The following is a 25904-nucleotide window of genomic DNA, read 5'->3' on the forward strand; positions in this document are numbered from 1 at the left end:
AGCTGTGAAATTGAGTTATGCAAATTTGGGATCTGATTTGGATTCTAATATCCTATCCCAAAAGGCTCTGCTGCTATTCTGTCCAGTGTTCAGTCTGTAATTAATCAGAGTCTTAATGCTTAGTGACTGCAGCATTATACAGGCCTAGGAATACAATTGTGCCTTAATACGACGCCAAACAGGATGCCAGCAGAGGAGGCGGGTCCACCAGCACATCCCCTACCCCTCATAGAAAAGATGTTGGCCATCACTTGAAGGAACAGAGTCTTGGCTGTGGCAGCTAGCAAAAAGAAGGAGGTTTCATAACTTATCATCTTTTGCCCTTATTCTACCTCACCCTACACACCCTGCATGACATTCTATCCACCATGGACTGAATGGTCAGCTCCATTCACATCTCTCACACCTGCAATGGAAGTATGATGGCTAATGTTGATGGAGCTTCCAGAACATACTAAAATTTTCATACCAAAGTCTAGGACTCTTATTTACACCAATTTACATTCATTGCTTTAAACAGTTCTGGATGTCTATGGAGAAGCCCAATCCAATACGGATGGTGAACTTTAGGTTTGAAATGAGCGAGTGCTTCTTGCCTACTTTGGAGGCATATGTGCCTGTTCAGCACATGCTGTTGAAATTTCTAGGTCACAATGTCCAAACGATGCTATCCTGAATTATTTCATTCCAAACCACAGCACTGTAGTTCAGACTCTTATTTCTGTTATACAACAGAATGATTAACTAACCACATTTATTATCTTCATTTCACAAGCAAAATTTCATTTTAAATGCTTCTTTACTTACTTAAATGTGGTTTAATGTTTAACATTAAAAGTTCTTAATTTAACTGGGACGCTCCTATTGCTGAACTACACTTGAAACAAAGTTGCTTATAAATGTTCTCAGTTCTTTTATACATGTAAAGAATTATTTGGTTAGATAAAGAATCACGTGATTTAGTACTCATTGAGAAGTATGAACAAACAACTTTGAAGACAAATTAAGAGAACTGTATGACCATTCACTTCTTTTAACACCATCACTTTAAAGTTAAGTCACACCTTATCCTACAAAAAGTATCTGCATCTATGTGCAGCCTCAGAATTGAATGATTCATTGGTTCTTATTTATAGTGAGATCATATTACTAATATTACAGCTGTGTTTAGGCTATCCAGACTTGTACACACTCTTTCCCTAAAGCATCTACATTACTGTAGATGTCAGTCTATGTAACATCATCAAACTATAGCTCTGTTCAGTCACTAACCCTCTGAGGCCTGTGATGGTTATTGTTGGAGCTGCTGGGTGAATTTGGCACAATGTACAACTTGAGTAGACTGATGATCATTTGAATAAGTCTGTGTTAAATCTACTGGACTAAAGAGGTGATTTAATGCTTTGAATGCACTGACCTACTTTTACTAACATACTGTACTGTTGTTAAAAGTAATGGTTAACCTTCTGCCCTCAGTGAAAGGCTCCTTTTCCCATCCCTCATCTAAAAAAGTATAAGTGTCATTCACTTAATTTTGAGGATCCTTTCTGATAAGGTCAAATGGTTAGTTTCATAGAACAAATACAGTACAATGTAATTTATATACAGAGGATTTAATAAGTTAGAATGTACTCTTGGCAATATTACTGGACAATTTCATAATGCATTCATATGTCATTTCTTGTTTGCTATTTTGAGAGTTAACGCCTCAGTTGAGCCAGCAGACAGAGGGACATTACATGAGCACATGAAATATTTGTTTACCATTACCATCACCAAATTTTGAGACTGACATTCCATATAGGTTCAAGTTGATTTACATCCCCATTGTTTTGATTACTATTCTATGGCAGGTTAGAAACCAAGCAAACAATCACCCATTGCTTTCAAATGGTGAAAAGTTTTGTACCACTCAGCATAAACAAATAATAAATCACTATTCGATGCCTCTTTCAAGGGTTAGGTCCTTTCCAGCTCCAGTGACCTGAACAGCAAAGCAACTCAGTAGCTTGCAATCCACACCAAAATGTCTTCCCCTTGATCCTCAATCTTTATTTCTTTTCCTACTTTCCCATGGTCACCGATACCAAGTGCCAAGTTGCAGCTTTCCCTGACTAAATCGCTGGAATCAATGCTGAAAGCAGTCCCCCCACACCCCCATTTGAATTTTAATTTCAGCATTCAGCTTTTCCTATTAATTTCAGACCAACAGTTTTGAATTGGTGAAATTAAATGAAACAAGTCAAAAACTTTTACATTTAAAGAAATTAAAGAAGACCACTTAGCATGAGGTTTAAGTGGCATATTATGAAAGTAATTAGAAAGATTAAAACAGCTCAGTTCAAGTGCTTTAAGTTAACCATGCCTATCAATACAGCCATTATTCTGTCTAGCCTTGTTCTGTCATTAATAAGAAAGGTCTTGTTGAGCTTGCTCAACTTTTATATAGAAAAAAAAGACAGGGAATAATTTTCAACTTTGGCAGAGCTGAAAATGCCATTTAGGGATTTTTTGACCAGTTCAAAATGTATCGCTTGAAATGTTAACTTCAGCACTCTAGTAAAGTGTTCAATTAGCATCAGTAGAATTCCTGTTTGGAGTGCACAATTAAACCTGGTTAAGCATGAAAGCTACTTCCAGGTGGAGAGGATTATTGGATCTTTAAGATCCTCCTTGACGTACTGACTTGTTCTGGCAAATCTTGATAAAATGGAACTGGAATTCAATAAAGCATTTGTAGAAAACAATAAATTCACAAAGCACCTGGCATTAACAGGAAAGTAAGAGTTGATGTAACTGGGCTAGACGTGGCTGTACATAAATTCATAATGATCCTCAAAGTCAAAAACTTTAAGAAGCTTGCATAAGTCCTTGAATCATTGTTTTAACAGGTGTAAAAGATGTTCCATTGTAAAAGTATAAGTTATACAAGGTTTTACCACTTTCTCCCATTATAATTTGAAAAAATGTTTTGACCCTTAATTTTTAGTGTAGCAGATCTCCACTTTTTATTAAATAGTGATAAATACTGTAATTCAATGTTCGTCTACATTAACAATAAGATCTGTAAAGAAATACAGTTTGAAAAGACAGCTTTTTTGTTACTTTAATTAAATATTTTCAGGTCGTTCTTTTTATCTGATATTGCAGAGTGCTAAGTTAGATCAGGTTTATATTTTAAATTATCCAATTTACAGGAGGCACACAGTTGACAGTAAAATTGTTACAAGGCTGGTTTTTAATTTCATAGGTCACATGGAATCCTGCAAGGCATCTACTACAATTTGTAATCAACAAGCACCACCAGATTCTAGTCCATGTTCAACTAATGCCCCGCTTTGCGTATTGTTTTTGTTACAGATGGAATTAAGCAACAATAAACAAATGTATTTTGCATTTTAATTTTCATGTTATTCAAATAGCACAATTTAGCAAAGCCAACCTCTTCTTTCTCCTTTTTTTCTTCCTCTCTGTTCCCCAGAGGTTCATCAATTCCCTTTTGGAGAAAATCTATGGATAGCTGAAACAGCTTGCCTCTGTATCCTAGGGCTTAGTTGCAACAGCATTAGAACCACCAGATGTCTGCCCAATCCATGACTTACAAAATGACTAGTCCTTATTCTACCCTTTTTACCTGATATATATTCTTATAGGATTGTGACCACATTGCTGCCTGCCTGCATGTATGTGTTACTTCTTGCTATGTAATATCATGTAATGTTGCACCATTTTTTCTGCTTATATTTAAAATTATTATTTTATTTTGAACTATTTCATTCAACTTTTTAAGAATATGGCAGCATCACCAATACATGGAACATCTCCACCAAATATCCCTCACCCACAAAAAATGTAAAATTTCTTCCAACTTTACTTTCCAAGTATAGTGGCAATGCACTTCTTACTAAGAGTTGATACTTGATAATATTTAGTGTCATATATTGAAATATTTCTGATCTAAAATGTGTGCTCTGTTAAAACAGACTATGTAACGATAAAGCCAACAATTTAGTTTTGACAATAAAGCATCCAAGACACACTATTGCCTCTCACACTGTTGGAGATGAAGCTATTAAAAGTAGTGTATATGTTCCATACTTGCTTCATATTGCAGTTTTTAAATGTAACATTCTAATTTTATAGAATGAATATCAATTTGATGGTGCTACAGGTTGGGAAGCCAGCAGTAATCTAAAGGAAATACAGACTACAACTTAAAAATATGTAGTGAACAGGAATTAATCATACACATGCTGGGTCAGGATAGAAAATGATATATAAAAAGTTTCAGACCACCATTAGTACAAAACAAAACACTTAAACCAACTGTAATTACAAATGCTTTCCATATAATTTTTCTATTCAGATATCTTTGAATATGCATTATAGAAGGGTCACTGTTTTGTTGCCCTAAACTATTATTACATTAAACATGCCAATATATGCCAGTGTTTAGGCAGGAATGTGTGCTGGGAGTTAGAGTTGTATGCTCACTTGAATCACACTGGAGCTTAAGGGTGGCAGAACCGCATGTATGCAGAGAGGGCATTTGACATATCTTGCATTGCTAAGTCATCTTGTAATTAGAAACAGTTGGTACACAAGCTTCATTTTCAGTTAGCAGAAAATAGAATGTTTGGCTCTTTTACTGTCAAGCTTTAAAAAAGTTGCACAAAAGTTGCATGTCACACTGACACCCATTGTATTGCTGCTGGGGTGAAGCATCGAGCTCCTGGATTACCACTTCAACGTTGGCACTTGGGTTGTAAAAATCTCAACGGGCGCCAATACAAAACGTGTGGTATAAGTATATTATCGGTTTTACATATGGGAGAATTCTATTTTTAAATCTGTTAAACAAAAAGTAATTCAGGAATAACATTAGAATGAAGAAATTTTGGGGGCATGGATGAATGTTGAATGGATTAGGAATGAGTTTAAGTTAAAACAGATAGCTGCACCAAAGACACTGGCCGGGATGCAGAAATTCTCACTGGAAGTCAATGGATATTTTGCTGGGCTGCCAAATTTTCCATCCCACCCATAAAGGGTCCCACCACAGGTGGGACAGGAAGGTCCTGGCCCCTGAAAACCTTCATAGAATTTCCCAGGTGCAGTGCATATTGGCACTCTGCTTTTACTCATTTACAAACTACCATGCTGAAAGGTGATCTCCTGCAGGGACTAAACCTTGCAAATCGCTCCCTCTCATTAAAGACCAACTAAAATCTAGTTTTATGCTGGATTTGCAATTACATAAAGCATGATTACTGATGTAGTTTGCATTGAATCCACACCTTTCTCTGCTCACTCTATGCATGTTACAACACTCTCCAGGCTAATAAAGACTTCTGTCATAACAGTTGCCTTCATCTTTTGAGTCACATTCTGCTCTCCAGGTAACACTGCCAACTTCAGTTACAGTAAATGAGCTCATACTACCATTAGATTTCTGGCTGGAGAGAAAACCAAAGGACCCCACTCTGGGGTAAGGAGGTTGCAACATGAGATTACCCTCTGCCGGTTCAATGTGATGATTACCTCAGTAGGGGACCCTAAATCGTGAGAGGCTAGAACCAGTTAAGGCTAGCCTGCACTTCTTCAAGCCAGCCTGCATCTCTGAGAGGGGAGGTGCATTGTGGCTGGAGCAAGTGCTATCCGTTGTTCTACAATTGACTCTGATCTGGAAAACATTGAAGAATGCACAATATCAGAGAGAGTGGACTTCAAGATTTTCGGACACTGCCTGGGATGCTGTGGTGGAAGAGGAGCAAGGTGACTTGTACCTGCAGGGAGCCAGGAGGTCTTGAGACACAAACTCAGAAGACAACGGGAGCAGACAGTTATGGAGGTCAATGCCAGGAGCCAAACATCGAGGATCTGGATGCAGTGTCACAAGAAGTTCAATGACCTTACATAAGTGATCAAGGTCAGTGAATATGTTTTCAAATTACATATCAATGAACTATGCCACTAACCTCAGCCACTGCCCAATTCACCACAGCTCATCACTCGCTTACCAATAATCACTATAAATCAGGTCTCATACCTGACATTCATTTTCTTAGCACTGCTGCAAGTCACACATCCACATCTTACAGTTTGCACACTGCCAGCTATTTAAACATGTCAGCCACATCAGCAAGACACATTGTTCCACACTCACTGGCACACTTCCTCTCACAGAACAAGGTGGCACACAGACAGCAGGATCTAAATGGCAAGGCCAAACGTGCCTGAATTGTCCTAACCCTCATGGGGGAGATGTTGCTGGTCATTATTGGAACAGCCATTGTAGAGGCTATGCCCTGTAGCTGGGCTGAAACCATCAAAAAGGATGGTATCCTCATACCTAATCCTCATTCTCACATACCACCTACCTCTTATCCCTTACCATCTTCTGATTTACAAGCTTTGGATAGCATAAACAAGGTCTTACTTTCCCCCACTTCCCCACACAACAACCTTACGCTCGCATCTTCCTCTTTTCAGATGCCCACAAAGTGCAACATGGCCAGTCAGTGGAAAAACACCAAGAAGAGAGTGATGATGAAGACACAGCATTGCCACTTGTTTACATACTCGCTGCCACCAACACAGATACTGACATCGCATGGCATTTATAGAATGACATAGATGTGGTATTGGTACACAATGAGACACTGAGCACAAGAGGCCTGCAGCCAGACCAGGGTACAAGGATAGTGCAGGTGCCAACTCAAAAGAAGCTGAGGTTGAAAACGAGTTCTGCTGCAGGCGACTCAGATGAGCTATTCGATGGGGCAGCCTATGGAAGAACGCTGTTGGTTATGTAGAATCTTTGTGAATTGGGCCAGTGTCAAGATGCATGGGGGAGTCTAACACCAATTTGGCACAGGGCTTTGCACTGAGAATGGAGCTCATCCTTCCATGATGGAAGTGGTGGCCAACTCCATTCACATATATGTGGACACAACCATGGCGTAGCATCTGATGGCTGATGCCTGTTTCCAATACAGGACAAGAAATTTCCACTTGAAATGTGAGGTCAGCTTGCTGGCATGTGCGTTCAGCTATCATGGCTGCGAAAAATGTGTGCAAATGGGCTTGCAGGGTGTCACGACAGTCCAGCTATTCTCCAACAGGTTACTAGGATTGCTGAGACACCACCCTGGGCAAGTGGCAGCCACTCCCCCCACCCCTGCCACTCCCCTTGTGCTCTGTTGCCTGACAGACTGCTGCCGCCCATGCTGAACTGGTGCAGTCTGAAGCCAGGCCTCCTAAGCTCACTGCTGCTCATGGTCATCCTGCAAGACCATGCGCAGTCTCCGCCAGTGAAGGTCAGTCAGCAGCCTTCCAGCAGGCATGCTCCATTCAGTGGGCTAGCACTGTGTGGGAGCACTAGGACAAGCAAAAGCCTCATGAAAGACAGGCACTAAGGGAGTGCACCAGTGTGATTAGTTAATTTCTGCATGAAATATGGAACAATTTATTTTAGAAATTTAATTTGGAATGGTTATTTTGTGCCCACTTATATTTTTATGCAGTGGTCAAGGGAATGTTGTGGTCAGTAACTGAGGGATGGTAAAGCATGGGATTGTTGGTGAATAAGGAATTGGTGCTGTACTTACTGGTATCACATTTGGATGAGTTCTTTATGTACAGACAGACAATGACGAGTCTTGACGCCCATTCCACTGAGTACTGCAGGGCTCCTCCAGAGCAGTCCATGCAGTGTTTTTTCAGTACACCAATGGTCTACTGCATTTCATTTCATGTGGCAGCTTGGCTTTCATTATAAGCACACTGTGCCCATGTGCGTGCGTTGCACACAGGAGTCAGTAGCCATGTTGTCAGTGGTTTGTCCTGGTCACCAGTAGCCACACTTAAGCTTGTGGTGGCCCAAATGCACCTGGAACAGCGGACTGTCAGAGAATTAAGGCATTTTGACTGCTGCCAGGATACCGGGCATTGCACTGCGTGGTTTTATGTGTATGGTCTCACATCAGCATGTTGAGGGAGTGGCATCCTTTCCATTACAGTATAAGGCATATTCTACATCTGGTGAATGCAAAGTGATGTCCTTGAAGTCAATGGCACCCTATAGCATAGGAAACTCTGCAATCCTAGCAAAGCCACTTGCTCACTCCATAGACTTGTCTTTGGCAAGAGAGAATGAAATGTAGTTAGCTCTCAATAAGTGGAGAACACCAGTGACCTCCCTTACACAACAGCGGCCAGCCAGCAAACAGTGAGACATTGCAAATACCTCCAGTTTCAGCCTGGTAGTAGCCAGGTGCATAAAATTTTATCACCACACCACAGTCACATTCATAGCTACTTAGTGTGGTTGCTGTCCTGCTCTGAGATTGCAGCAAGTGACAGGTTTCAGTGAGGACTTCCTTATGGAAAAGCATATGTTTACATTATTGTTCCTCACTGAGATTCAAGTAAGAGAATTGCTCCCTGAATACCCTGGATTTACATGGCCTCCTGTTGGAACCCTTCGCCCCGTCCTCCACCTCCCTCTTCCTGCAGCTTGCCCTACTCTGCAGAACTTCTGCTCATTCTCCAAGTCATGGTGTAATCCAAGGGGAATGTCCACTGGTGCACCCATGTCTGGGAGCAACTGGACTGTGCAGAAGCCTTGGTTAGCAAAAAGTCCTTCAGCACCTGCCACACTGCCGCCCGTAGACTTTTGCAACTTGAACCAATTATAGAAAGCACCAATCACTTATAGAATCATAGGAACAACCAGAAGAAAATCAACCAGCAACTAACTTGTAAATAGTCGATGATTCCTTTAAATAACATGGTTAGGTGGTGGCAGTGGCTGTGGCGGAGGGTGTGGCAGGTGGCGATGATGGGGTTCATCCTGTTGCTGAATGCCAATTCAAGAATACATGATTAAGATCAGTATTAATTAAAGCAATAAGTTCCAAAATGACAGTGCTGGTGTCAAATCAGCATTGTACACTGATTGACATGATCTTGTGGCCCATGTTCATTGCGCACATCAATGTCCTCACCAATTTGCCTGCTGGGTGACTTATCGTTAAGAGTGTGGTGCACCTCATATGTCATTTTGGGACCCAAACAGAACCGGTGGCACCCAAAGAGTTAGCACAATTGATCCAAATTGCCCGTGTACTTGTATCAGCGAAAACTATTCTATTTGCAAGTTACTGTTAAAGATAAACAATACTTGGAGTGAAGCCTTAAAATTGCAAGTCTGCAACTCTCATGTTGATTGTGGCAGAATTAGCATTCTCACCCAAATATAATCAAACATAGTACATTAATGAAAAGTGGCTGATGGAGCTGGATTGTTACTCAAAGAAGATTTTATTCTTTTTGGAAATCATTTCTATTGGAAGTTAAACAGAAAGCTCTTTGAAAAAATGGATTACTGTACAGTATATGAGTGTTTAACTGAAGTACAGAATGATGACATGGGTTGCGCATTTTATGATGCAGGTCAGATCAAGGTGGGAGCATGTGAAATTGTCCATTTTGGCAGTAAGAATAAAAAAGAAGCTTATTATTTGAACAGTGAGAAATTGCAGAGCTCTGAGATTCAGAGGGATCTGGGTGTCCTAGTGCATGAATCACAAAAGGCTAGTATGCAGGTACAGCAGGTCATTAGGAAAGCTAATAGAATGTTATCATTTATTGTGAGGGGAATTGATTACAAAAGTAGGGATGTTATGCTTCAGTGAGACCACATCTGGAGTATTGTGTACAGTACTGGTCTCCTTCTTATTTAAGGAAAGATGTAAATACGTTAGGCGCAGTTCAGAGGAGGTTTACTAGACTAATACCAGGAATGGGCGTATTCACTTATGAGGAAAGGTTGGACAGGTTAGGCTTGTATCCACTGGAGTTTAGAAGAGTAAGAGGCGACTTGATTGAAACGTTTAAGATCCTGAGGGGTCTTGACAGGGTGGATGTGGAGAGGATGTTTCCTCTTGTGGGAGAATCTAGAGCTAGGGGTCACTGTTTAAAAATAAGGGGTCACTCATTTAAGGCTGAGATGAGGAGATTTTTTTTTTCTGAGGATCATGAGTCTTTGGAACTTTCTTCCTCAAAAGGCGGTGGAGGCAGAGTCTTTGAATATTTTTAAGGCAGAGTTAGATAAATTCTTGATTAACTAGGGGGTGGAAGGTTATTGGGGGTAGGCAGAAATGCAGGGTTGAGGTTACAATCAGATCAGCCATGGCATGGCAGGCTCGAGGGGCCAAATGGTCTACTAATGCTCCTAATTCATATGTTCTTATTTACAGACCATTTAAAAAAAAAATCCCTTCTTCTTCACTCCAATGTATGCATCATTCCGTGATGAGAATGTAGGCAACTGACAGTATAGCTCACCTGGGGGACCTGATGATAAAGCCAACAACCAGCAACATTGGGTCAGGTACCTTCAATGCAGCTCAATAATATCAAAAAATGAAGGCTCTGATATTGCCTATGTTGTACTGCATCTAGGGGCCACTTTTAATAACCACCCACCAGTATGCTTACATAGTGATTATGCTACTGGACTAGTAATCCATAGGTCTAGATTAATAACCTGGAGAATCTGATTTCAAATGCCACCATGGAAGCTTGAGAAGCTGAATTAAATTTCTTAAATATGGTAATAAACAGCAGGTATCAGTAATAGAAATAAAAACAAAAAACTGCGGATGCTGGAAATCCAAAACAAAAACAGAATTACCTGGAAAAACTCAGCAGGGCTGGCAGCATCGGAGGAGAAGAAAAGAGTTGATGTTTCGAGTCCTCATGACCCTTCAACAGAACTGCCAGTCCAGCCCAAAGCCCCAGAATGAATGAAAAGAAATGGCTGGCAGTCAAAAATGGGGATGCACCATGAAGTCCCTTGGACTCAACTTTCAAATGTACCTGTAAATGGACACACACTGTGCTTGCTAAATTCAGATGAGAGGCTGCTAGTATTTGGGTTGTAGGACATTGTTTGCAATTATCAGATAAAAACAGATGGTCCATGCTCAGTACACATTGTGCCCTTTTGTATAACCAATTGTGTAGTCTAACCAGTGGCCCTTAAAGGGGGAAAGTTGTGGGGTTAGGAGCAGTAGTAAAATACTGCAACCCCCTGCTGAATGGGCCTCACCCAGTGCACCTCTTCCTCCTTTATCACAGATTTCCAGCTGACTAGCCTATGGGGCAGCCTAATTTCCATTCCCTGGTTTGACAAGGAGCTGTCAGTTCATTGAGTGGGTTGGCAGCTCCCCCAAATTACGACTGAAGAAGCCCAAATCTGAAGTTGGTTCCAGCCCTCTGTGGCTAGCTTCAGTTGCTCTGCCAAACCCATACCTATTTTGGATGGGAGTTGAACCCAGCATTTCATCTGAAAATGGTCAATTAAGTTGTTTTCCCTGTTCACTCAAGGTACGAAAAGTGTTCATTTCTTGTGCATAGAAATCACTAACTTTACCTTTTCCTCAGACTTTCATGAACAGCTGATGGGTGGAAGAAGTCTTTCATTTTGAACTTTACACTTAACCCTCAGAACATGTGCCACAGATTTGTTTCTGTTCAGCAGGATAAGGGTTAATTCTTTTTGACACGCATGAAGAGATTCAATTAATACTAACGAAGAGTGCAATTATTTCAATTTATACCACTGATTAATTGTGAAACACAATGAATATCAATAGAATGAACAAACATGACAGCCAAACCTTTAATCAAGTAGATGATCATTAGTCAATTAAATTTGTAATCGATTAATATATATAGTCAGTTGATCAGCTCTTCTCACCCCAATAAACAACAAGGCTGTTTCAGATTTCAGCCGCAGGGGGGATTTCAGCTTTCATTTTACCAGATAAATGACCATCAAATCCTCATTTAAATAAAATATTACAAAATAGTTTTTTTTTGCTTTTCTGAAACTACATGGTCTGAATTTCTTCTTTATTCAATCTGACTGTAATCCTGCAAACAAAATCTTATAGAAATAAACTAGGTACAGACACATTAGTAGATCTCCTGCAGCATTGCTTGCTGTTGCAAACACAATCTCACTCCAAGGCAAAATTCAGCTGAATGTGCTTAAAACCATTACTTTTATTTGGCCACAGAGTTGGTTTCATCAAACTGGCCTGCCACAACACGATAAAAATACCGAACTGGCAATAAATCACAGATACTTACACAAGATATCAAAAATTTTGGATGAAATTTAATGTCCCCCAAGAGGATTTTGACAGCAGGGGTGGGGGGGATGGGGAGGCATTTGATCGGGGTGACGGAAGGTGCAGGGTGGGAACGCCACCACATTCCCAAGGCCTCTCAGCAAAGCCTGTCGGCTTGTCAACAGTTAACCAGGTGGGGTCCCTCAATCACTGGTATTCTGTGCCTGACTGAGGGACTTACCATAAGGAAAGGGAGCCCCCGCAGGATGCCAAACCCCTGTCCTGGCTAGCAACTCCTTCCCGCGACCCCTATCCCACCTATACTCATCTCTATCTTGGGATCCATGGCCACTCCCTTCTGTAGGTCTGAGTGTAGTATCGGCAGTAGCCACTGCCTGCTGGCACTGCTAGTACTGGAGAGCAACTGATTTCTAATTGACCAGCAGCTCTTGGCAGCAGGATTTCGGCCCAACTAGGGCTTAGTCAATTGGGAGGCTTGATGCTGTCCAGGTCAGTGACAAGTTACCTCATAATTGTGTCCTTCCTGTCTCAGTCTTGCATTTGTTCTCCCCTGAGCCTGTACTGTGGATAGCAACATAAGACTTAGGAGCTGGAGTAAACATTTGGTCCTTCGAGCCTGCTCTGCCATTCGATAAGATCTTGGCTGATCTGGTTGTGATCCCAACACCACTTTCCTGTCTACCAACCAACCCCCACCCCCCCCAATAACCCTCAACTTCCTTCTCTATCAAAAATCTACCTAACCCAGCCTTAAATACATTGACCCAGCTTTTGCTGCTCTCTGGGAAAGAGAATTTAACACACTAATGACCCTCAGAGAAAAAAATTTCTCCTTACCTCTGTCTTAAAAGAGAGACCTCTTATTCTTAAATGGTGCCCCCTAGTTTTAGTCTCTGCCAGAAGGGGAAACATCCTATAAGCATCCACCATGTCAAGTCCCCTCAGGATCTTATATGTTTCAATAAATCACTCCTCATTCTTTTAAACTCCAATGAGTATAGGCCCAAGCTGTTCAACCTTCTACTCTGCTCCATTCAATGCTGCTTTGCTACCCAAACTAGCACCAGGTTTGCTAATTAAATATAAATAATAATACGAAATTCAAGTATTAAAAAAAAAGGACAGAATGCATGACTTTAAAATGAGGAATCTCATATGGGTGTCCTAATCCAATTGTCTCCCATTTTCCCCACCACCAACAAGCCCCCACCACTCCTCGCCCATTCACCGCCCACCACCACCCCCACCCGCCCCAACCCCACAACCCCCACAACCCCCTTGACTTCCCAAGGCTATGGGAGGGAGATAGACTAATCATACAAACAATCAAGCTTCTGAGGCAGGTACAAACCTTCAACAGAATTAATGTTTAGGGATATTTCAACACAAAAATTTATAATTTTAATATACTATAATTTTGATTTGCCTTAATAAGTCTTTAGCCTCATGGAGAAAATAAGACAGTGACTGAAAGGATGGTCAAAAGATTTTGCAGTGTTTTGTTGTTTTGCCAATTTATTTTCTGATTATCATTCAGGATTGCTTGTTTTATACCACATTAGTGCTTTTTCACTAAAAGTTTATCTACTCATTATACCTTTTCTGCCATCCAATTGGAGAAATTATCTTGATTGAAAATTGCTTTATTTTCTTTAAATTGTTAAATATCTGTATAAAGTTGATTAAATGCTGTAATTCTATTTGAATATGGTATTGCCTTTCATCTCTTTATTAAAATTTTCCTCAGCCTTTTCTGAACATTCCCCTCATGGTCATTTACCTCCTTCGACTGCAACAGCAAACTAAATGAAAGTCGCATTTAATCTCACTTCATAATAAAGTAGCAGAAGAAATGGCTGCAAAAGGGAAGATTAGGGTAATATGTTGATTGCCTTCCATTTAAGACAATATGGAGCTTTCTTTCTAGTCGCCTTGATAGAAAATGACAAAATGCATCACACTCGAGGATGGCAGAGTCAAGTGTCAGGTGGCCCTTGGGCTCTAACCCACAACCTCCGAATTCTTATCACTAGACCAGTAGGTTGCTGCTGCCCTTATTCTCAATATGTCTTCCCTAATCAATACTTACTAATTTTGTTACAGCAGGACTGTCCTATTAAAGTATGGATGGGTAGCAATAAAACAGAAATGTATTCGCTAGTTATAAATCATCCTGCAAAACTCAAATTCTAATATTCCCAATGTAGAAAATGTGATTCCAATGATTTTAACAAATGGATAGATGCTGAAAAGCTGGAATATTTAATATGTGAGCAGCAGCTGTAACTTCTGTTTAACTTTTTGTTTTGGGGAGGGATTTGGAGAGAAGAATGCAACTGTATAAAACATTAAGTGTCTGCATGGACACAGACACCATCAGAGCTAAAGCGAATTGGATAAAGAGCTGTACAAAATGATTATCCAAAGCTTATTCTGCTGTCACTCTTCTGTTTAAATAGCACTTTTAGAATTAACATAGAAATAGCCTTTGGAATGTTAATCTTTCAATATGATTCTTTATGAGCTCAACACGGATTTAAAATGCTTCTTTTCATTATTTTTGTAGCATCTCGAAAAAAAACACATTAGTCAATATTTCTTTCCATGTCCATGTTGGGTTTTGCTAGCCTTCATGAGCAATTATTTTCAATGCTAGCATACTGCAAATGGAATTAGAATAGATAAATTGTGCATTAAAAACAAAACTTAGGGTGCATTGCCACTCCAACTTCAAAATTGGTACAAGACAGCTTGCGGATGAATGTACATGCAGAGCTCTCTTCTGGGCAGAATAATTGAGGTTTCAGCCAGGCAGTTCTCCACACATGCTGGCTAGCTAAAATCTAAACAGCAGCTGCTGATCTGATATTGGCAATGGCAGTCTGATTACAGTATTAAAGAGGTCTAACTGTCCTGCTCAGGAGGTGATCGGTTAAGCTAACAGTTTCTGCGGTTAGTAATATTGACAGTATAATCAGCACAGTGAGTTTGTTGTAACTTTTTTCAGAATTTAAACTGTGTGGTCTCAAAAGGAGAGAATACTTCACAATTGGTTGCAACTGCTACCACTGAGCAAGAAGCGTGAGCGCATAAGAAATTTCTGCTTTCTAAGCATGCCTTTTAAAAGTGAAATGAATTTGTATTCACATTACTGGTGTCACTGCACACTGGACCATTGACATTACATTGAGTTAATATAACCACTTTTTGAATACAGGCCAGTAAACTAATCTACCCCTCTTGGATTAAAAAAATAGGTACCAAATACTGTACAATATGTTATATCGCTAGAGAGCTAACTCAGTATTCATACGGAAACCAAAGTATTGGCAATACACTCATTCATTACACACTACTGTTGTGATGTCACTCAATATATCCTGTATCCACTGTGCATTACCACAATGACACCATCTGGTGTCTTTCTAGGATGTGTGACTGCAGAGGCAATGACAGAAAATGCTATACTTAGTAGTCACCAAGTTTAACAACATGTCTGCCTGTGTTTGTGTCAGTTTATTTCCTGCTACTTATACCTCGCTCACAGTAAACTTAATAAAGCTAACCCTTATTGCTCAGTTTATTTTCCAGAAAATTAACTCCAAACTAATTAATGATTTAATCAAACTGGATCAAATTAAAAATTGTAAATTATATTTCAAAAGCCTGAAAAAAATTGACCATTTACAGTGAACAAATATCGCTTTCAAACAGTAAAGAATGACCATGAAGTGCTTCTGATGATAATGAAAGCTGTCTAACCCTCCTGCTTATCAAGGATTCACCAAAGAAAAAGTACACATTGTTAACATTAAATCCCTATAGGGGACCTGAAATAGCTTTCACTTAGCATTCCATTTTAATTGCTCGGCTGAAATAATTCCAATCTGTTTTTTTGGCGTGCCACTAATTAAAACTGCAAGATTACACAGAGAAAAATAAATACATCATCTCTGCTTGAAAATGAAAGTTTTCTTGAATGACAAATATTTTTAATCAGAGCCATATGCACAGGAGCTTGGAGGGCGAGCTTAATCTCAAAACCACTCCAGCAGCATAAAACAATTCAGTGAGTTATAATTAATGTCACAGTCATAACAGCAAGCTCAAGCCACTGTTTTTCTTTCTACTTAAGGAGAAATAACTAGCTGTTATCTCTGTGCCTGCAGAGCCTCCCCATTGTAGATTCAATAATACAAGAGGTTTCTTATCACCATTCGAGGTGAATGATTGTAACTGTGATATGTTTAGACAATGTGTTGTATTTAACCCAATTTACAGGTGCCCCAGCTTGGCCACAGCAGTAAACACTGGGGACTAATAGGGAATTAAACATGTACAATAGACTAACTCCATTTACTCTCAAAACTGAAATGCATTTAGTAAACTCACTTAAAGAGACAGCAGCCTCCTTCAGGGCATGTGCTGTCATTTGTTATTTTCATCATGGGGGAGGGGAAAATCTGCTTTTGGTTGCATTTATCTTATCTGGTGCAGTGACCAAGTTTGTCAGTACAGCACTCCAAGTACCACAGTTTATTCTGTTGCTCAAATTTGCCAGTTTAAAAATGGTATGTTTCTTAGTATGCAAGAGCTGTTCATCCTAGTTGTCCAAAGAATAAAACTAAAGAAATCTACATAACTCCACTTACGTCTCACCCTTTTCAGGAAATTCATATGCCAAACATTACTTTTATTGGTTAGTGAAGCAATAACTGTAAGACAAAGCTAAAGTGTTGAAAATCCCAATGATGTGTCCACCAGGTTTTGATTTTCAGAGGTATTAAATACTGCCTACATAGGCCTTCAAAAAAATGCGTTTTCTAATGCTGCAATATCATGGAAAAAAATATACTGCCAGAGGAATCAAAGGAGACGATTTATGATTTCATTCCGATTGACGGCCGATTAAATTAAAACAGATCAGTGTTGCAATTCTTGGGCAGGTGGCTCTAGCCCGGTGACAGCCTCAGAACTATTAAATTGGTGCGGAGATGGAAAGCCTTCCGCTTGCATTCACGCACTTACTGATCAAACTGTGACAAATGAGATGTTACTGCTCTTGTAAAGCAAGGCTACAATCTGTCAAACCTGAACATAATTTGTGACCCTCTGTGACATCTTTTTTTCTTCTTAGTTTGAATATGGGAACAATTGCAGCATTCCCCAATACAAGGTGTGTTTAGAAGGAAATCTAATAAGCTGATGCAAAATGCTAACTTTAAACCAAGTACTATTCAATGATATTAATAATCACACCAGGTTCAATAAAATGGCATTTATAAATTATTACGTACCTGTGTACTACTCAGCTTTTTGAAATTTCTAATCACCAGTGATTCTAGTGGGATGGTCCTAATTTCCATTAACAGCTGTCACCTTGCCACATTTTGAAGTAGATTTGAAGCACCTTAACTCTATTAAAAGCGGCTTTTATTTCCTTAACTATTTCCCCTTTTTCATTAAGCTGGGTTTTGACCTGGGTAATTCTAATGATATTACCTTGCTGTGCAAGTGGATTGCAGTTGCAAAAAAAAGGGTTGCTGGAGTAACAGTGACTTCAAATTCTAATAGCTGGATTTATCACGGCAGCTAAAATAACTGTACAAGAAGAAACATCCTTCCAGGTGCAGCTAGCATGGTTTGTATGATGGATAACCTAACATGTATAGAAAGGCTACTAGAATACTGTATCCGTATTTGGCAAATGATGCTGTAATGTGCACTAATCCAGTCTATCACGATGAACTTTTGAGCCAGCTTTTGAAATGCCCAGACATCAGGAGCTGTCATCAGTCTTTTGTTCTCCCCTTTATGCATTAGGAGCTCTGGTCAGTGCACTGAGAAGAAGCCTACACCCTGCTAACCTTGCCTATTAAAGGCAGGGTCTTAACAGCTGTCTAGAGTGCTAAGAGGTCACAAACACAGTTTGCTATGCCAACAACTACTACTCATCCCTGGTGAGCATGCCATGAGACTTACGGTCAGGCTGATGTCAAGAGTGCATTGCAGGCATTTGCAGTTGTTAATGCTTTAAGAGGAAAGGAAGACTATGTTGCACTAACAAGCTATTGTATGAAGCAATAAAGTATCGCATTTTCCTGCAGCCATCAAAATCGTATTAACTCATGACCCATTTGTCTGCTCTTCAGCTTTCTCACTGTTACACTTACTAATCCTAGCTTCTTAAAAGGTTACTTGAGAAACTATGTGGGGTATGTTGTGATTGATACTGTGTAGAACTGTGTGTAATAACAAACAATGTAAGGAACAGTTGGTCTCTATACAATTCTTGAGAATATTTTCTTTGCATTTGGAATTATAAACAAATGTATATGTGTAGGAAAATATTGCATTATCTTAAAAGAAAATTCTGTCTGAATAGTTGGCATTAGTGCAATACAAGTCAAAACAACTATTTCCTTTTTAATGAACAATTTATTCAGAGGTAATTAGAGTATTGACATCAAACTATCATACACTGTGTTTAACCAGAGCCAATGTTAAGATTACCAATCTGAGATCGCCACATTCCATTTGTGTCTTGTGACAACATTTTGACACTCGGAATGCAGAATCAGGGGTCTTAGCCATAGCTTCACTTGGTTGTGTACGATTAATCTTATCTCCATACTTTAGCAACTCCCAAATATAGCCCAAATTAGACATTTAAACAGCTTATGGGACTTGTGTGAATATTTTAGGCAGTGATATGATTGCTTGCCTTTCACAAATCAGTTAAGGCTTTCTGAGTGGCTTCAATATTCAAAGTGTGCATGTGTGCACTGTGCTTGTGTATATAAAGGGCACTGTTCAAAACACAAAAAAAAAACAGCTGACTGTAAAGGCGTAAGATTTGTGATGGCTTGCATTGCAGTTAAAGATGGCTTAATTCTGGGGCAATATTTATACCTTTAAACGCTTCCTAGCTTATATAATGGACTTTAAAACATCACATAATATTGTATAATTACTATGCTTGCTACAGTAAATATCAGTTCATATAGCTGCCTATGCCACACATCTGGATTTGACTATTTCAAGAAACAAGTGTCAATGTAATTGAAGATCAAACTGAATTCATTAATTCAATATTTGCAGTTCCTTTAACTGAATTTGTTGAAAAAATTAGAATTATAAAGAATTGAAGGATAAAGTGAGTTTGATTAATACAGATGTAAATTGAGAATCTTAAAGCTATTTGGGACTTGCCTTCAATGCTTCTCAAATTTATTTTAGCATTGTAAATTAAATATTCTTAAAGTGGTTGGTTTCTTAAAATGGTAAAAGTGCTCGAGGAACAATCCATCAGCAATATAAAAACTGCCATTATAATTTGGATATCCAAAACTCGTATCCATACACTTTAAATATGTTGATAAAAATCCAGTCCAATTCATCACTTTGTCAGTTTAAAGTTAATCGTAAAGTACTATTTTTAAAGTTTTAGACTGTTGTTGGCTAACCTGCTTCTGAAAGTAAAAGTCCTGTCTCTTTGGAAATTATCAAAATCAAACCACAACAGATTATGAAAAAATAAACTCTACACTTCTAAACAAATATAAACGCCACCAGTTGTTAAAAATAATGAAAATACTTACAGCAATGGGATGAACAATCTTTTAAGATTACCAGGGAATCAATACAAATATAATTTTGAGCTTTATTTACAATGCTGTTTTACTTCTGTTTGTCATGGGTTCGTGAACCAGAAGCGACAATCTACATAAATGTAAGTAAACAGGGTGGAATCGAAGAACGCTCTGTCCATCTGTCGCTAAGATATATTCGGAATCTAATGAACTGTTTTATAATCTGGTGAATGCATGCTGGCTACGGCAATTACAAAATCCACTTAAAAATATAGCTGCCATAATATTCCATTCCATCTTCATCTCTACAATATAGGTGACTTTTTAAGTGTTAGTAAACCAAAAAAAAACCTTGTGGTCAAGAAATCTAACATTGATATTAACTGGATGGCAAAATACACTGGTTGGGCTACTTTGGTTGTTAGGATTCCTAAATCTTGAACCTAAATACCTGCAAATTTGGATGAATAAAATGATTTTTCTGAAAAAGGTTTGTTTAGGAAATTTAAGAACTTTAAAACAATTGATATATTTCAATAAAATAAGGCATTCAAGGCAATAGTTCCAACCTTGTGCAATTACAAAAGACAAATGTTCCAAGGATATAATCAACTTACTTCACATTTGACACAAAATATAAAAATATCTTTCGGCAGGGAAATAGCATGAGGGGATTAATTTTCCGTTTTTGAATTCAAATGAAGAAGTTATTTTGGAAGGCAGCCAGTCAGAAGCAGCATTGCTTTAAATACTACTTGTGGAGAGTATGGTGTGCAGCTGGAAATGACTCGTGTCCCTCGCTAGTTCCTCCCTGGAGACCCTCCAAAGGGTACGAAAATATTCACCAACACTTACCCCTTAATTGTATTCAAGCTCCCAGAAGGCAACACTTGACAAAAATCACCATTAGCTCCTGACAGTACAACATGTTCAGGAAATGCTTACCTGATCAATAGAAAATCTATGGGGACTTACTTTACAACTTTGGAATGGTAAAAAAAATCTTCCTTTTGTCCAATATGATAAAGTATGTGGTAGCATTTGTTGTTTTTTCCCCCTCCCTTTTGTTTTTATCTACCAGAAATGCAAAAAGCCATAGCTTGTTATTGCTGGAAGCTTCTGTCAAATTAACAAGTAAATGTCAAAGAATGAGAACTAAAAAATTCTCTTATTAAATACTTATTTACATTTTGATTTTGGAGTTCCATAAAGGCAAATATGCTTTCCAATATAATTAATGAGAACAAAAAATATATGTACACATAAGCGAATGACAATGAACCTACATATGTGAGTCAGCTTCAACATTTTAGAAAAGAGATCCTAAAAGATGAAGTAAAGGTTGACCGGAAATATTACATCAGTTACTTCTTCATCAGTTTGTAATTGGAATACCTCGATGTATTTTACTACACAAATTGGTTTAGTCAGAAGCTATTCATGGCTGGTGCCTTTTTAAATTAAAATGAGATTTTAGGGTCTCTGCTTCATAGAAATTTCTAAAATATAGCTCGGAATGTCATTTTAGTGAAATGGAGATTGTGCCATGTTTGGTAATGCAGAAGCACAATGAAAAAGTAATCAAATATAGATGTATAGTTTACAATAAGCTCAACTGAGAGTGGCATTCATTCTTTAAAGTATGTTACATGGGCGAATACATTAGCTGCATTTTCAAATAAAGCATCATTACTGTTCTGCTTCACTAATGTAAGTAACATCATGCTCCAAATGATTGGAGCATAAAATATGGTCCAAAAATCAGACCTAGCCTTTCCATGATCACAGACACAAGAGCCCTGATTTAGCCAAGAATGGAATTGGATGGGTGGAGTGTCAGGTAAATGCCAAACCCCAGCAGTGTGAGGCCTGTGAGATTTTAATTCCTAGGCCAAATCTACATGTCATTGGCCAGCTGTCCATTTTAAATAGGTGGCAAACAGCAGCTGACCGATGAACAGGATTGAAAATTGGGGTGTCGAGTTCACCAGCAACAAGGTAACTTGTTGGGAAGGGGTGTAAGAACACTCCCATGGGAGGGAAGCCAGGGCAACTCCTGCTGCTCCTGGGCCTGCAATGGAAGTTTAAAAAAGTGGGCTTATTTTGACTCTGGATCCTCTTCCTGCTGTTTTCATCTGACAGGAAAGCCATAACTGCTTCCCCACTCAGGCTAGAGTTAAAATTGCAACTGGGACCCGATAACATAATCGAAGTCTGATCTACATATTAATAGAAGTTTCGGGTGAGCGTTTTAGCTACCTGATCAGAAGAGCAGGTTAAAATAGGACAGTGTGAATGGCGCAGAATGCCGACGGGTAGGTCACCTAGCTAAATGATTTTAACTGTTGCTCATTCGCTTTCTGTCAGGTGGATGGGTAGAAGATCCCCTTTAAAATGTCTGAAGTCTATCAATTCTCTCAAAATATAACCTGTACCAAATAATTATTTGGGCAGACAGTTATATTAACAGCCATTGAATAATATGGTCTGGAATTACAATAGTGTGTTAATAGGTGATAATTACAAGTTAGTAAATTAATACATATTGCCTCAATTAGCTTCAGTAATTCTAATACTGTACCTTACTGGAGGTTTTACTGCAAAACAAAAAGTAATATTGTTAAAATGCATGAGAATAAACCTTTTTAAGTTAGCCATAATCTATCTTTATGTTCCAACAGCTCCATATGAATTTAGGCATTGCATAATACAAAAACCAAGAGCTAGTGACAAGACTATGATTTATGCCTCCAGCCAGGAAGATTCGGAGGGCCCACGGAGGGTAAAGTGCAAAAGGGGGAGGCTAGACAGCTGCTCTCAGTGGGCTTGCTTTGGCAGCCAGGCTGTAGTTACCTCTTATGAAACCTGTACCTGCAGACGAGCTAATCCACAACTACTCTCCACTAGCAGATGGGGTGAGGAAGAAACTGCAGATGAATATTAAAGGAACAGAACAGTTCTTCAATCAAATAACAGATTCAAACACTGGCAAATGAACTAGCAGCCACTGAAACACAGGTGCTGGCATCAATATGACAAAATGATGCAGATTCTCTTCCATGTTGCTGTAAAACAAAACTAAATCTAAAAACAGTTCACATGGGGGAGGAAAAGAAAAAAAATAGGAGGAGTAGTCTAGCTGTATGCTTGCTCCCAAATGGCAATCATCTCCCCAGAGGGCAACACCAACTTCAAATACCTTCATGTTCTGCATCCAAATTTGTGCTTCATTAGACTACAGAGTTTTCAAGGTTTCCATTGTAGACACTCTAATTGCTTATTTGAAGCAGTAATTCAAGTGTAAGGAAGGACCCCAATATCAAATTCAACCACATCACAACAAATGGGAGTGCCATATTGATATATGTGTATATGGGTGGCTGGGAGTAGAACAAAAGGCTGCTATTTGTCTGAAGGCTCATGGGGAAAGATGCCATATCAAAACCAGCACAACATCCGTCAGGCCTGTCTCTAACTTCCCTTATCAATTACTGAGCTGTCATCTAAACTCTTGCACATAAGCAAATGTTAAAACATTTAAAACAGGCCTGCATAATGGATGCTGCTGTGAGGGCAGAGGTATATCTTGGCAGATGTGAAGAAACAGTAGCTACCAAAGGCATTACTATACTATATTTGTGTGAGAACAGAAGCTACTGATTCCATTACTGTAGAGTTTTATTTTGGAAGAAAAGGATATACTACATTATGTATTGAACATATTGCATTAGAACAATTACAGTTCGGAAGACAATGCCACTGGAATAATTCCACACTTGTTGGTACAATACTGGTACCATATGTGCAAGTGAGAAGCACCCAATTATATTGCCTGATTACATATTTATATTCAGAGGTGGGTAAAATAAAAGGAAGTTGGTTAGTGGGGTGTTGGGGGGGCGGGGGAGGGGGTTGCAAAGATTTGATGAATGCAAGTTACCAGCATTTAACATCATATTTTCTAAATGTTGAAAAGAAGCATATATAAAATCAACAGAAAATTATATCTTAAAATGTTTTTTGTTATGACTGTAAGGCTATGGCTGCCATGAAGCAAAATTCACAGGACCCTGTTTTGGAATTAGTCTTACTTAGTATATACTTCTGAGACTGGACCAGTAATAGTTGTTTTAAAGTGCACTTTTGGTGGCAGAATGGAGAGAACCTTGGAGAAGAAATCAGTACAACAATGACATTACAATGACAGTGTCCCTTTAGCTGTGTCAGCATATCACAACATTTTTGTTTTGCAAATTCTTGACATTAAACATTTCAGGATACATTAATAAATTGAATTATGTTGTAAAATGACCCATCTCTTCTGTTCAATGTGGTACCTGAAGTGGATTAGCTCAATTTCTTATTTATTTATTCTGTGAAAGATGGCCACATTTGAAAAGGTAGGTCATATGGATTTGATTTGTGGTGGTTTTAAAATGCAGTCTAGTAGAAGGTGATAAAGGGGATTCTCTCTCTTTCAAGAGCCATTACTATTAACATTTAATTACAAAGTACAGTGAGTGCTCCTCCTGGAGGAGTCAGGTTTACCAGTACTGTATAAAACATTGGAGCATTACCCTTCCAATTTCCACATACTATTCATTTTAAAAATGTATTTTTTATTGAAAGTTTTTCGTCTCCCATCACTTTTTTTCTATTTTCTGTTACTTGTTGGCTGTTCAAGATCATGCATCCTCGGATGCTTAGAAAGGTTGGGGGGTGGGGGTGGGGGTGGTAGTCACGCTTCTGCATGCCTAAGATAATACAATCAGCTTTGTGAATGATTGGTTAAGAGATATGATTCAGGTGGGGGAATCCAGCCTGCATCAGTTCTTTTCTTTCCCACCACAAAATCTTTCCACCCCCACGAGCTCAAGATTGAATGTCTCATTTTCATGGGTAATCTTCCGTCTGGTGAACTCTGCTAGAAATTGAGAAGCAAGTTGAAATAGGACTTTGGAATTTGAACTTGCCACCTTGTAATTGGCAGAACAGTGTTTGACTAGAAGCTTCTTTATTCAGTCTGATTCTTAAGCAAACATGTGGAGAAAAAAAGGTCAAATACTCAGTTTTCATAAATTTCTGCTGTTGACATATCAACTAGAGTTTGACAAGATCACTGAACCCACTGTAGATTGCGATCATAATTATTTCTACTTTTGAATTTTAGGTACATCACTGCATCAAACATCGCTCCCAAATAAGTCAATTTAAATACATTGAATGTTATGAAATAAGTTTTTTTAATGAAGTAAGACTTCTAAGTCAGCTGGGCATATGCCAACATGCAACAAATATAAAACTGACTTATGCGTTTTATTTAACTTACCTGTGCAGATCTGTATACAATACATATGATATATTTATTAACATTAAGATTTATCATGCTTCTGTCACTTCAGTTGCATAAAAATCACTAAAACAATAATGATTACAATGAAATATGCTTATTTATTTATACTGTACCTTATATTATACTGTAAAAACCAAAAGATTTATTTAAGTTTTTCCTTAATGTGTTAGGAATATGAAATGCAATGCCTGCAGAAGGAAAGGCTTAATGAAACAGTTGGAGATTAAAAGCACGTCATATTGCACCTTACCTTCTTTCAGCATGCCTACTTTTAGGCATTTCATGAAACGGCAGGCCTGGCAAGACTTGCGTCTACGCTTTGTGATTTCACATTCATTTGTCGCTGGGCAGCTGTACTCAATGTTACCTGCAGTAACAGAAAGACAGAAAAATAAATCAAGGAAAATTTCTGATTGAGCATCCTACTTTAAGAACACAGGGCTGGACATCTGCTGATTTCTTAAATCTTCCTCCCTCTCTTTGCTCTCCTCCATACCCTCCTCCCCAACCTTCTCTGGTCCTCTGTGGTTAAATACATTAGTGTCTTAATGAAAATGCATTTTGTTTATTGTCCTCTGGAGAGGAGGGTCATCACACAGAGTGCATAAATTGCTAGTGCAGACAAGGCAGGTTGGCAGTGAGTGTAATTGTAACCTTGATACTACATGTTAGCAGTACTCAGGGTCCATCACATTCCCCTAGAAACATATGCAACTCCCTGTAATTAGCACCGCATCCACCTGGGACAGCAGCTCTGATGAAATATTTCAGAGTTAATCACACTTTGTAAACACT

General features: G+C 38.8%; 1 protein-coding gene across 5 annotated transcripts in view; it reads right to left on the reverse strand.

Annotated features, from left to right (window-relative positions):
• Positions 1 to 25904, reverse strand: part of esrrga (estrogen-related receptor gamma a) — a 264887-nt gene that overhangs the window by 53472 nt on the left and 185511 nt on the right. For all 5 annotated transcript variants that reach the window (XM_041213293.1, XM_041213275.1, XM_041213282.1 and 2 more), the window contains one exon: positions 25360 to 25476. In XM_041213293.1, the coding sequence (XP_041069227.1) occupies positions 25360 to 25476 (117 nt within the window). The remainder of the gene's footprint in view (positions 1 to 25359; positions 25477 to 25904) is intronic.

The sequence above is a fragment of the Carcharodon carcharias genome, chromosome 2 (assembly GCF_017639515.1).
Source record: "Carcharodon carcharias isolate sCarCar2 chromosome 2, sCarCar2.pri, whole genome shotgun sequence".
Classification (NCBI taxonomy): domain Eukaryota; kingdom Metazoa; phylum Chordata; class Chondrichthyes; order Lamniformes; family Lamnidae; genus Carcharodon; species Carcharodon carcharias.